The 13,125-nt window shown below is 36.7% G+C and overlaps 2 protein-coding genes across 3 annotated transcripts; both read left to right on the top strand.

The window, feature by feature from the left end:
• Positions 1–251: 251 nt before the first annotated feature.
• LOC104000400 (transcription factor MYB36) lies at positions 252–1,396 on the top strand. The gene is made up of 3 exons (XM_009422429.3): positions 252–456; positions 554–683; positions 766–1,396. The coding sequence occupies exons 1-3, from the start codon at positions 321–323 to the stop codon at positions 1,304–1,306; spliced, it is 807 nt and encodes a 268-aa protein (XP_009420704.2). The 5' UTR covers positions 252–320; the 3' UTR covers positions 1,307–1,396.
• A 4,207-nt stretch (positions 1,397–5,603) lies between these two features.
• Positions 5,604–12,218, top strand: LOC104000401 (DUF21 domain-containing protein At2g14520). 2 transcript variants are annotated; one of them, XM_009422431.3, is made up of 12 exons: positions 5,604–5,811; positions 5,902–6,108; positions 6,683–6,759; positions 6,845–6,928; positions 7,017–7,130; positions 7,313–7,399; positions 8,203–8,342; positions 8,434–8,521; positions 9,459–9,532; positions 11,307–11,425; positions 11,599–11,849; positions 11,929–12,218. In XM_009422431.3, exons 2-12 carry the CDS (start codon positions 5,931–5,933, stop codon positions 11,968–11,970), a joined length of 1,254 nt encoding a protein of 417 aa, XP_009420706.2. In that variant the 5' UTR covers positions 5,604–5,811; positions 5,902–5,930; the 3' UTR covers positions 11,971–12,218. The 2 variants fall into 2 exon arrangements, with proteins under 2 accessions (XP_009420706.2, XP_009420705.2); XM_009422430.3 differs by having other exon boundaries at positions 5,604–6,108.
• The last annotated feature ends 907 nt before the right edge of the window (positions 12,219–13,125 follow it).

Genomic DNA, 13,125 nt, shown 5'->3' with positions numbered 1-13,125 from the left:
CAGGGAGAGTATATATATATATATATATATATATATATATATATAATACAAAAAATATATATGATTATACTTAAAGATAGATGAACACTCATATACTGATGTGTGTTGGCGTACAATACGTGTACAGATGGGAATTAATGGTGGGCCAAAAGCGGTGATGGTTGCATGAAGAGATTCGCGACCAATAAAGACAAGCAGGAAGAAATCATTCAACGTCTTATTTAATTGTCTCCACGTTTACTAAGTCTAACGACGGCTATCCATCACCTCATGCTTCGCCCTCTTCACCAGCTGCAAAGATCGGGGTAGGCACAGGCACCATGGGACGCGCCCCTTGCTGCGATAAAGCCAACGTGAAGCGAGGGCCGTGGTCGCCCGAAGAGGACGAGAAGCTCAAGTCCCACATCGAGCAGCACGGCACCGGCGGCAACTGGATCACGCTCCCCCAAAAGATCGGTATGTCTTGCTCCATCACCCGCCATGGATCCAACTTTTGCAGCCAGTCTTCCACTTGTTTGTGTGCGTGTGTGTTGTTGTTTGTTGTACGAAATAGGCCTCAAGCGGTGCGGTAAGAGCTGCCGCCTCCGGTGGTTGAACTACCTCCGGCCCAACATAAGGCACGGAGGGTTCTCCGAGGAAGAAGATAACATCATATGTCGACTGTATATCAGCATCGGGAGCAGGTGATCCGTCTGGCATAACTTGTGGAATCCACCAACACAGCATCGATGCTTCTCTGATGTTTGGTTTTGTTGGGAAGCGCAGGTGGTCTGTCATCGCTGCGCAATTGCCAGGAAGGACCGACAACGATGTCAAGAACCACTGGAACACGAGGCTGAAGAAGAAGCTCTTCGGCAAGCAGTGTGACGACCGTCGACGGCATACCCACAGGATCACTCGCCCCGAGCAAGATAACATCGACCACGGCACTGGAGATCTCGGCATCATCAGCACCGGTGTCTCCCAGAGCGATTGTTACTGGGCTCAGCAGCCGGCGCTGTCGTATCCGCCGCTCCGTCCAGTCTGCGAGGGTTCTGCAACCCCGGTGGCCCCTCCGCCGCAGAGCGTCTCATGCTATGAAGGTTCTCAGAGTCCTACAGGCTTTTTGACTGAGCTCGATGAGCTGTTCCAGTTCAATTCGGTAAAGTTAGAAGGATTGGATTGCTTTAACGAGATGAACGGAGGCAGTGCGTCGGCCGGCATGAACTGGAATCAGGTAAGCCCTTTGCTATGTGTGGTTCATGGGATGCAACAGCTCCCACCGCTGGAAGAGCCAGTGCAACTGGGCACTTCTGTGGATCTGTAGAACTTGCGCAGGTGTTGTATGTTTCTAATTGGATGAACCCTAAAGAACTCACTCTTTCGTATAGAGATGTTTGGTTTGTGATTCTTCTCATTTTAATTCTCGGTCCATTCTTCCCTTCTATCTCTCTGAATTCTCTTGATTGCATGATTAGTGTATATAGCAACTCTTAGCTAATCTACTGCTCCAAACTGCCTTTCCTCTCCTCAAGTTCATTTCTTGTTGTACTTTAACCATGCTGGGATCTGCTCCATATGATGATGGCGACACCTAAAAGAAACTAATATGTGATGAAGGTCTTTGAGAACTTTGTATCTTCAACCAAGGTAGATAATAGGGGAGTCCTCACACTGATCTCCTGCATGCCAATCTTTTTGGACAAAGATCTCATAGGTATGTATTTCTTTCTTTCCTTTGTTTCTGTGAACATACAAGAAGCTCCAATGTCAATGTTCTATGGATTCATATGTCATGCTTTTATTTTCTCTGTCTTACACATCAGGATTACAAACTTTTGAATTATCCAAGAAATGTTTACTTATAAGATCATCCATCTGAAACTTTAGCCATTTGCCTACTACTTTTAACTACAGAAAGAGCAACCAAGTCCAATCATATATCTGATGGTTCATTCTTCTAGGCTTCATTTTAGGCTTCCAAGAACTACCATTCAGTATGTATGATTCACAAACTCAAGTTTACACAGTGACAGAGAAAACTATTCTGAGCTTACTTAACTTGAGAACAAATTCTACAAAAGTTATTTCTTTTTCATTTGTCAAGCAAATTTCTGTCAGAGATATGTGTCATTCAGATGTCATATATACCATATTGTTTTTCATTGTCACTACTATCTCAATTAGTCTACCTTCAATTTAGACTCTCATGACTATTGCAAAATAATAAAATCATAAACTCAGTTCATGTTTAATTCAACATTAGACATAGCAAGATTGACTGTATAAAATGTAACTCTGATAGGTATTCAAAGAACTCCTTCAAAGAAGTTGTAGATAATATGAAAGTTAAAAAGTCTAGAATCTAGATAAGCTAACTAAACTATAAGAAATAAAAAGAACATGTGTATGTTCATGTGACTTAGATTTAGTCCAATAATATGAAATTTTCTGGGGAGTCGAGCATTTATTCTTCTTTTTATTAGTTGATACCAACTTGTTGAATTTGGTAGCCAGCAGCCTCAAACAAGTCATTTTCTCCTTTATATCCTTCTTCAAATGACCAAAAACATGTTAGGAATCCATGAATTATCTACTAGATTAGGCTCAACTATGTAATATTTGCTAACATTTCTCTTAACCACTTTATACATGACTTGATGCAGCTCAAGAACATGCATTTCTACATGATTTTGAAGTCAAATGCTTAGTCAATAACAACAAATGTTTATGTTCCAGAAGTCCATGAAAAGCTACAACTTTAATCATATGTTAGCTGATGCACTACTGTCAGAAAAATATGTAATGCATCAAAGAATACAGACATCTAATTATGGTGTTCATGTTGTGAATCCATCTGATTTCTGAGGTTTGAATGATCTTCCTCAGAGAACAACAATGCCAGATAAATTGTTCTAACACAGAAGGGAAGTCCCTTTTTTGTACTTCTCCTTTGTGGTCCAAAGTCATATCATCTTATCAAAGGTAGAACGAAGAGTTGATTTGTTCAATAGTTTAGAGGAATCCTGGCCTCAAAGAGTTTAGATTAGAGACCTAATGCTGAAAGGTCTTCTTTCTTCAGTAGCAATTGTCACGTGAAGGAGGAAAAGTTTGCACCCTTTACTGAGAGAAAATTCAACATAGAGAAAAAGCTTTTGAAAGAGAAAGGGATGTGTGCCTACAATTGATAGGTATAGTAAAACTTATCCCATAATCATATATGCTACCATTCCAATCAACAAGGCAAATGAAAAAAGAGGAAAAAGAACTGCATCTCTCCTGTACACTGTACAGAGAAAATAGTTAGATACTGAGAATCTACTTCTTGTTGAAGGAATGAAATGTGGCCTTCTGACTATTAGATACTGGTTATCTGGATCTATTCATTATCTTCATGCTTGTCAAGTTCATGCTTGCCATAAACTAGAGAAGATAACTACTACTTACAAAAGCTAAAACTAGTATGAAGAGATCCAACATTTTCTACAACCCATATATCTCAATATTTTCCTTGAAAAGATTTAGTGGTAGACACTCAAATATGAAGTTTCCTACATGAAATGTGCAAAATATACACTCATCATGAACTTCTCTGTGTGTGTGTGTGTGTGTGTGTGTGTGTGTGTGTGTGCAGTTAATAGCCCCATAGAACCAACTCCAATAGATACTGATCACATATAGAGAGAGACACACATACACATCAGCCTCCTCAATCCATTTATTTGAAGGATCAAATTCCAAAAATTATCTTTAGCACCATAACAATAATCTGATGGAAACAAAGTGGATTTCCCTTTTTTTTTCTTTTGTATCAGCTAAATTGCAACATTTAGAAGAGATTGGTCTCTTTTAGAATTAAAGATTTCCACCTATGTAAAACTTAACAAAGCTGAAGTTTTATTATTTTATATCCAAATCCATAGTCCAGTTGAGTCTTCTGGCTTAACATTTTCATAAAGTATTATTATGTTAACAGCAGTGCTCTCCATGTTACAATTGGAGATAGTATTTATTCTTGATAGATAGACTATAAGTGGTGGCTTTAAAGTGGTAGAGAATATTGCATAGGAAGTAAAGTTCAGGAAGAAAACACCCAATGCAAAACATCAAATGCAACAACTTGACAGCATTGCTGCCAACTCATCTAAGTATAATAAATTAACACATCAAAGTGCACTTTTCTTAAGGCTCACATGACAAATCCAAACTACTCATCCTTATTGGCTAACATATTCTTGTGATCTCAGAAGATCATTAGTTTTATGCTTCCTCCTGCGCTGGTCTTATTCCTCCACATCCTTTCATTCATTCATATGGGGATCCTTTAGCCATTATATATATGTGAAGCTGTTGGTATGGCTCAGATTGAGTTGTCGAAGGAAGCTTTAAGGAACAAAGCTAAGTTTGTGGTGTTTTGTTTCTGTCATCATCATGCATGTAGCTACTAACATCATGCAGATAAAAGGAATCAACAAAGGAGAAGCACATGTTTGCATGACAAGTGAAACAATTGGAGTTTGAAATGAAAGTAAAAGTCAATATGTTAAGCTTGTATAGGGATTGCCCTGCCATTAGCACTAAACAGCTAAAACTTCTTCTGCAACCCATCTCCTCCTACAGTTCTCCTAATACAAGCTACAATTCATCAAGATTGATGATAGTTCATGCAGTGGCAGATATTATATGCAGTTCAAACAAACATACCATATTAGTGGCGGATAACAGTGTTCTAATAATGTTGACAAAATCAAATGAAATGGACAAACCAAGTGCATATGGAAAACTCCCAATTCCATATATACTGTATACTACTACTCTCTTCTTGCTTCAAAAAAATTCCATCACTGTTCATCCTATACCTGAAGACATGCATTGAATGAATCAACCTAATATCTTACCTTACTTTTGTCTGAATGGGCTTTGCAAAGATGAAGCCTAATCCAAAGTTCCATAAACATTGATGAAATATAAAGGTTTATGAACTGATGATAAATGCTTTCTTTAGAAACCAAATGTGACTATAATATTAATCTAGAAAGATGTAATTCTATAACATTTGCAAAGATATTCACTTAGAATGTATTTTTATTCTTTTAATTTAGCATGGTGTTTAATATGTCCATTAGCAAGTATTTGTGCAATGTTCATTCCTCTCTTTGGCTGGGCTCTTGGAATCCTCCTAATTAACTTATCAAGCCTATAATATAGCTTACACCTGAGAGAGGATGTCAAAATATAAGTAAACATTGAGCCTCTCTTAACAATTTAAATTGTTGAGATAATTGTAGCTCAATCGAAGTATTTCACTATTTTGTACAGCCATATAAATGTTAAGGAAGACATAAATATAATTCTCTATTTAATTGAGACATCCAAACATAAATAAGAAGGTTTGGAAGGGTATATTGGCAAAATTAATGGAGAATCTATCGACAACTTATGCTTTCCACGTGTCGTGTAAGCAACCCTTTTAATACCAGCCTGTTGAATGGTTTTAAAGATCGGGCCCCACTGCTTAATCGGGCCCCACTGGTCAATCCTTCGGGACAGGTAGGAAAGACGGGTAGGGGATCGGCCGAAAAGAGAAAGTGCCACTCGTCTTGTCATCTGCTTCGGGAACCAAAGCGCCACCCGTCCCGCTGACGCCGCGCCCCGCTCCGCCGGCCACACCACCGCTTGCGTTATCGGTTCGCGAGGCTTGTGCAGTAGCTTTCCGTAATCGATTCCCATTCCTATTCCTCCTCCCACGCATCCACTTACTTGTCTCGCATCTCGCATCGAAATCCGCTTTCTTCACCCACAAGAAAGGTGGCGGTGGGTCTCATGGTGCAGGTGCTGCAATCTGGAACCTTTTTGCTCATCTTCTCGTGCGTTCTTGTAATCGGATATACATAAGAGTTAGAGTTTGGATATCAAGTATAGTAGCAGGAGAAGGAGGTGGTGGAATTTGGATGGCGGCGGAGTACCACTGCTGCGAAGCCAACTTCTTCATCCACATACTCATTATAACGCTGCTGGTGCTCTTCGCCGGCCTCATGTCCGGTCTCACCCTTGGTTTAATGTCGCTCAGCCTCGTCGACCTCGAGGTCCTCGCCAAGTCTGGAACTCCCCAGGATCGCAAGCATGCCGGTACTCTCTGTTTCTGTCGACTATGAATCACTACGTTTTGCTTAATCAGGTATCAAGTTTACTGTAGCTATCAGACTGCCTGACTTAGTATGTTCATTTGATATTCTTCTTTATCAGAGGTGGATCGGCAGTCGTTTCTTATTCGATAGAGTCAGTGTATGTAAATTTTTTGGGGTTTTTGAAGGTTTCGAATAGAAAAGATTGGTTTCAGATGGATGTTTATGAATAGAATTTCTTAGTTTCTCTTAGCATTAGAATTATGGGAGTGTGTGTTGCAACTAAAAGGTCCTACAGTGAATGGATGAGTTGCAATAAACTGTTAATTTTAGTTGTCTGCAAAAGCTCAGCCAATTAATTGAAAGATGAACATTTTGCATTCTTTGTCTACTAAATTCTGCTACTAAGCTATTATTGGATTAGGTAGTCTCAGTAGAAATCTATTACTTTCTTCAGGGAAAGATAAACTGTCAGCTCTATAACTCTGCTTCTTATGCATTATAGAGGCCAAGTACATGTAATTGAGAATATTCAAGTTCTATTTAATAAGACTCATATTGGTGCACTCTTATGGCAGCAAAGATACTCCCTGTTGTAAAGAGACAGCATTTGTTGCTATGCACACTCCTGATCTGCAATGCTTCCGCCATGGAGGTAAAGACGTGTTTGATTTGTATGTTAAATTTGATGTTTTTGATCTGAGGTCTTGTGTTGAGAGGCTTTGCTTTCCTTTCTTCAGGCTCTCCCTATATTTCTTGACAGTTTGGTTACAGCATGGGGTGCTATCCTGATTTCAGTAACATTGATACTTCTCTTTGGTGAGGTAAGCTTTCAAATATAATATCCTCTATAATATTGTCAATTTTTCTATCTTTGGGATAATTGATTGCCATTGTTGATTGTGTACATAGATCATCCCCCAGTCTGTCTGTTCTCGGTATGGTCTGGCGATCGGAGCAGCAGTTGCCCCAGTTGTTCGTGTACTTGTGTGGATCTGCTTTCCTGTTGCATATCCAATTAGCAAAGTAATGTCCTATGATTTTTTTTCACTTTTTTATTACATTTATTACTACATTATCTCTAAGCAGCACAGATCTCTGTAGTTATGATTCTTTGTCCCAGGTCTGCTTGTGGTAGCTTTTCTTTGTATTACAATTGTTTTATTCCATCATGTTTAAATTCTTAAGACTGAATTTTTTTTTTCCAGTTTCTGGACTATTTGTTAGGGGATGGACATGTGGCTCTCTTCCGTAGAGCTGAGCTAAAAACACTTGTTAGTTTGCATGGAAACGAGGTATGTTGTTAAATTATGAAAAAATGCACCACTTATACATGTAGTCATCTAAATTTACAATAACTTTGCCTCTGACTCTTGTTTTCTTTATGTTATATAAATAGTAATTAGTTATCTGTATGAGACATTGAAATGCTTCTCACCTCAAATAAGTTTTTTCGATTCAGTTTGTTGCACTACAATTTCCGAATGCTATCATGAAAAAATTATTTTTTCCCAAATTTATTGTTAATTGTGTGATCATTTAGCAGAATATCAGATCAATGGTTCAATGGTGTACCCAATGTGACTAAGAAGTCAGAGAAATTATAATATCAATCCAATGATGAATTCACTGTGACTAAGGAGTAACTCAGAAAAATTTTAAGGTCATAGACTCAAAGTTCTCTAAGTACACATAGTAGTGTGTTCAAACAACTTAAACAAAACAGAAGGTCAAATTTTATTAGTGCATCGTGCTTGGAGTTTATGCAATTTTGACACTACCAACTATGAGCTCCAGGACAACAATCCCAAGGTTCATTAGCTTCACCATGTTTTGTTTTTGCAAATTTGTAAAAGCATTTACCTTGCCAGAAACCAGGAACACACTGATAAGAACCAACAGTACTATTTTCAGTGATTGTAGATTGTTTTCACGTTCAGTTGCTTTGCCAAAATACTTCAAGGGAACATGAGGTGTGGCTGAATGTGAAAAAATACATAAAATTTTATTGTAAATTCAGTGTTGATGATTGGCTAATTTGGATACAGAAGCTATTTAAAACTTGTGCTGACTTAACTTCATTACCAACTTCATCCAGGCTGGTAAAGGGGGAGAGTTAACCCGTGATGAAACCACAATCATTGCTGGAGCGCTGGAACTTACGGAGAAGAAGGCTAGAGATGCCATGACCCCTATATCTCAAACTTTTGCAATTGATATCAATGCAAAACTTGATAGGTTCCTTCCTTGCATTGATTACCGTAGAGAATCTAATATCTTTCAGATGTTTTCTGACACTGATATTGTTTATACTTTGATATGTGTGTAGGCATTTAATGAATAAGATTTTGGAGAAGGGGCATAGTAGAGTCCCAGTCTACTATGAAAAACCAACAAATATAATTGGCCTTATCTTGGTAATTTTATTTTTTGGCATTTTTCCAAAAATTAAATGGCCATTTTTTTCAATATGATTAAATTAGCAGCCATAATTCTATTTTTATGATTCTTATTATTAATTTTTCATAATCTTGATTAACTTTGTCCCAACATATGTTTGTTAATTTTTGAAATTAGGTTCTAGTTCATGTATCTTATTTACTTCAAACATTTCAGAAGTCTGCACTTTATGGTCTTTTGATAACTATCTTCTTCGATAAAACATTTTTGTTTGTTTTTTAACTTCAAACATTTCACAAGTCTGCACTTTATGGTCTTTGATAACTATCTTCTTCGACAAAATATTTTTGTTTGTTTTTGAACAAAAGTTGCCAAGATTTGTAGATCATAAAACTGTGATATATTATGTCAGCATATATTAATTTGTTTTCATTGGTAGCTAGAAAATATGTGATTTGACTTGCGACTTAAGATCATAGATGATTGTTTGAGGCTCATTCTATACTTGAAGAGATTGGAAGAGTTCAATGCATGAGTGGTTTGTCTTCTATTATTGTATGAATTATCAAATTTGGAATTTCTAGTGTTTAACGTATTTCCTCGTGTATGAAGCTTATTTGGAAATAATATTGGAATTTTTCAGTTATATTTGTAGAAATGCACCTAAATAAATGGCCATATTATAGGTATTTACATGTATATGCATCAAATAGCGTACTCACATGGAACCATATTTATGTGTCTTTGGATTGTAGAATAGGTTAGTTATAGATATGGGACAGATAGGTATATTAAGAGCGACAAAATACTTAATTTTGACATAGCCAAATTATCATTAACTTAAAAAATTATAGAACTTCTGTACCAATTTGGCCACCTCTTGTCCACTTGTCATGATACCAAGGATAATTGTTGTTTGTCATATGATTCTCACTTATTTTCATGAATTTTCAGGTAAAGAATTTGTTATCTATACATCCTGATGATGAGGTGCTTGTTAGGAATGTAACAATTAGGAAGATTCCAAGGTATTTGCTAAACTGATTGAGAGTTTTTTTTAAGAAATTTTTTTCACTTAGCAATGGAAGTTAGTGAATAATGTAATGGAATGTCTTGGTTAATGTTATTTTACAGTTTAGAAATTATTTAACCTCTTATTAAAGTCTAAACATTTACACGATTTTTCACCATGTTGGTACAAAATTAACAGTGTTGTTTGACTTGCTATTGTGCTCTTAATAAGCAAATTTTGACAAAAGTGATTAGTTGTTGGCGTATAGAGGCAAATTAAAGTAATTCAATTTCTTGAACAATGGTGACGTAGAGAGAAATTGAATTGTTTGGAACTTGGAAGACTAGAAGTATTCATGATGACAAGCTTAGCAAATTATTTAAAAAAAAAAAATTAAAACATGCTTTACATGGATTCAAGGTTGCTGAAGACTTGTCTCCTCGCATTTACATATTGTCCTCATTTTTCATATTCAGAACATATTTTCTCTATAAAATTGGAGATACTAAGTGGGTGGCTCATATATCCTATGCCATCTAAACTATTCAAGAGATGTTTCATTCCCCATTAGAGCCTCCATTCATTTGATAAATAACAATTTTTTTAAAATTGTATACTATGTGAGTATGTGCAATGTTAACTCAGTAGTATTCTAGCTCTACTTGCCTTCACCATTCTAAGATGGCATAAAAATTAAGTCTCTTTTTGCATGTCAATACTGGGTTACTAGTGGATGGTAGGTTGATTTTTTTCCTCATAAGAATTCTACCTGACTGAGAAGATCCTTCATTTTGAATGTTAGAGAATCTTTCCCCTATCAGGAAGTTTTGCCTTTGATCCTCATTTACCGAAAGTTGCTTCCCTGATTTTATGGCAGATGACCCTTTTGTGGCTTTAAGGTCTAATGGATTTAATGGGTCTTTTACCCTATTTGTATATGATAATCACTTGTGACCCTTGCAGGCCAAGCTGGTGGACCTACTTCCCATCTCAAGAATAATATATAAAGAGTTCTAACCTTGGTACGAACCAAGGATTCAAATTCAAGTTTATACTAGATATATATACAGTGTTGTACTGGTAAATATACTGCTAGAGAAAAATAATAATAAATATGATTAATGTTTTGGCATAGTTTTGTTTGATTGGTGTGTTGTATAGCAGTATACGATTAGACTGGTGTGTATCAGTCAATATGATCATTACCTTGTACTTGAATTCATTGAACAAAAACATTTTGAACTACCCCACTTACATACTTGGATTCCATTTCATAAAAAAAAAACATGCTTAAAATATGTAAGAACTCATTTAAGTCGATATAATCCAATTCTAGCAGGGGAATACCAAAGGATTGATAACGAGACTCAATTTTTCCGACTTCTTTCTTCTCATATTTCATCTTTGGGTCATTGTTAACTTTAAGAAGGGTAGATTGATCAAGAATGTGTTTTGAGTTCTAAACTCCATTATGCAGACTTCAGAAAAAAAATTTAATTCTGTGACATACTCTGTAAATGTCATTTTGGGTGGTAACCTCAATTTTTATTTTCAGACATTTTCCTGACACTATACACTACTGTCATGAAAGATAATTTATGCATCTAGTGACACTTCGGTCCTTCTTTTTGTTATCCTACAAGTATGTTATTAAAAGATGCTATTTGTGTTAATATATCCTGTCAATAAATTATTTTGAGAAAGTTTGATTTCACCTTTAACGTATAGTTATTGGTGTGCATGATATATGCACTTTAAATTGCGGAATCACTAACTTTTCTGAACGGTAGGGTTCTTGAAGACATGCCGCTCTATGACATCTTGAATGAATTCCAAAAGGGTCATAGTCATATGGCAGTTGTTGTGAAGCAAGCAAACCCAACAGATCAACCAAACAGCCATAGAGATGGTAGAGCTCCTTATAGAATCCTTTTAGCTTCAAGAATTCTATCTTATAAGTCAGGATTTTCACGCAATTGTTTACGGCAATGTTTTGATTGTCAATTTGTTACTCAACTTCAAATTTAATGATTATCCTTTCTTTTTTATCTTGTTTCCGAATTGCATTCCTGGTAAAATAAGACCTGAGGCTGGATATAGATGGCGATAAGCTTAATGAGAAAAGTCCCAAAGGTATTAACCCGATAAGCCGGGCGAAGAGTTATCCTTCAAACTCAAACTCAAGCAGGAGCGGCAGTAGAAGTAGAAAATGGCTCCGTGATTCTACCGCAGACGTTTTGCAGATTGATGACAAACCTTTGCCCAGTGTCAGTGAGGAACAAGAAGCCATCGGCATAATCACGATGGAGGATGTCATAGAAGAGCTACTACAGGTACAAATGCAGAATTTATGAATTAGCTTCAGTTTCTTAATTTATGAACTATATTGTTGATGATTCTCTTTTTTTTCAGGAAGAGATTTTTGATGAGACAGATTATCCAGAAGAACGATAGTAGTGAGAAATCAAGTTATCAATGTTCGAATGAAACATATATGGCTTAAGTACAATTATGGGTACATTCCACAGCAGTTCAACCAGAAAAGATGGGTTTGTTTATGTTGTCTCTAAATAAAATCTATAGTTAATACTGTGTGTATGAATAACTAGACTTCTTGTCTTATTGTATATATGAATTGAGGAAACAAGAATTGTGGTTGCTGCATGAAGTTATTAAGCCAAATGTGTTGCTTGTGTCTGCAATCTGTCTAAATTTATTAGCTTTTCATGCCTGGTGGAAAACTACTGATCATGGCATGATCTCTTCCCACAGATTGACTAAAAAGAATAGGCTACAGTGAGTCTGTTGCAATGTTCTGTCAAGGTGAGTACAAGAAATTGCTACTTGTGTCACTTGATTCCACCTCAAATTTAAAGGGATGAACTGAACATGCATTGCTGCTACATAATCTTGAGGACTTGTACTAATACTCTTCCTGGAACAAAGTGACAAATCCAGCTGTGGAGAACATGGCAACCTTCTTTGCTTTGACATCCTTGAATTGAGGAAGCCACTTCCCTGTGCTGATGACAGTCTCTTCTGGTAAGTCTTGATGTGTTCAAAGGCAAGCATAGTTATTGTCTTACAAATGTCACAAAGAAAGCCAGTACAAAGAACAAGCATTGTGAGGAGCCAATTGACCAAGACAAGAACACCTCATAATCTCACCCTTGTTACAATTAGGGTTCCACCAACTGGTTCATTTTGGCATCCTTAGATCAAGTTCATGAACTAGGTCATCCATCTTGATCTGTTTATGAAAATTATATATTTATTTCATCCTGTTTTTTCAGTCAAATCACACCAATGGCTGGTGCACCAGACATTCAACTTGAATCATTTTTTTCCAAAGCAAAATATAATCATCAACAATGGATGTGATGATGCATATGATCCTTTAAAATTTCTTTTGTAGTGAGGTGTAACATGATCATCAACACCTTCAATGCTCCATCATCATCTTCTATTCAAGAAAGAGTGCTTTGACTGTTGGGCTGGCAATCTACAAATTCAGCCATAGTGGGCTTGGGCAGTCTACAGTCCACACCCTCTCTTAACTTAACCCTAATTTACATTAGGGGTGTGGCGACTGTGTTTTAGAGACAAAAA

Source organism: Musa acuminata, chromosome BXJ3-10 (assembly GCF_036884655.1).
Source record: "Musa acuminata AAA Group cultivar baxijiao chromosome BXJ3-10, Cavendish_Baxijiao_AAA, whole genome shotgun sequence".
Taxonomy (NCBI): domain Eukaryota; kingdom Viridiplantae; phylum Streptophyta; class Magnoliopsida; order Zingiberales; family Musaceae; genus Musa; species Musa acuminata.
This window is presented reverse-complemented; position numbering and strand designations above follow the sequence as displayed.

Bases quoted from the DNA above. Each gene is read 5' to 3' on its own strand.
- LOC104000400 (XM_009422429.3), top strand. From the start codon at position 321: ATGGGACGCGCCCCTTGCTGCGATAAAGCCAACGTGAAGCGAGGGCCG. The intron at 457-553 runs GTATGTCTTGCT...TGTACGAAATAG, and splicing joins CACGCTCCCCCAAAAGATCG to GCCTCAAGCGGTGCGGTAAG. The intron at 684-765 runs GTGATCCGTCTG...TGGGAAGCGCAG, and splicing joins TATATCAGCATCGGGAGCAG to GTGGTCTGTCATCGCTGCGC.
- LOC104000401 (XM_009422431.3), top strand. From the start codon at position 5,931: ATGGCGGCGGAGTACCACTGCTGCGAAGCCAACTTCTTCATCCACATA. The intron at 9,533-11,306 runs GTATTTGCTAAA...TCTGAACGGTAG, and splicing joins ACAATTAGGAAGATTCCAAG to GGTTCTTGAAGACATGCCGC. The intron at 11,426-11,598 runs GTAGAGCTCCTT...TGGTAAAATAAG, and splicing joins ACCAAACAGCCATAGAGATG to ACCTGAGGCTGGATATAGAT.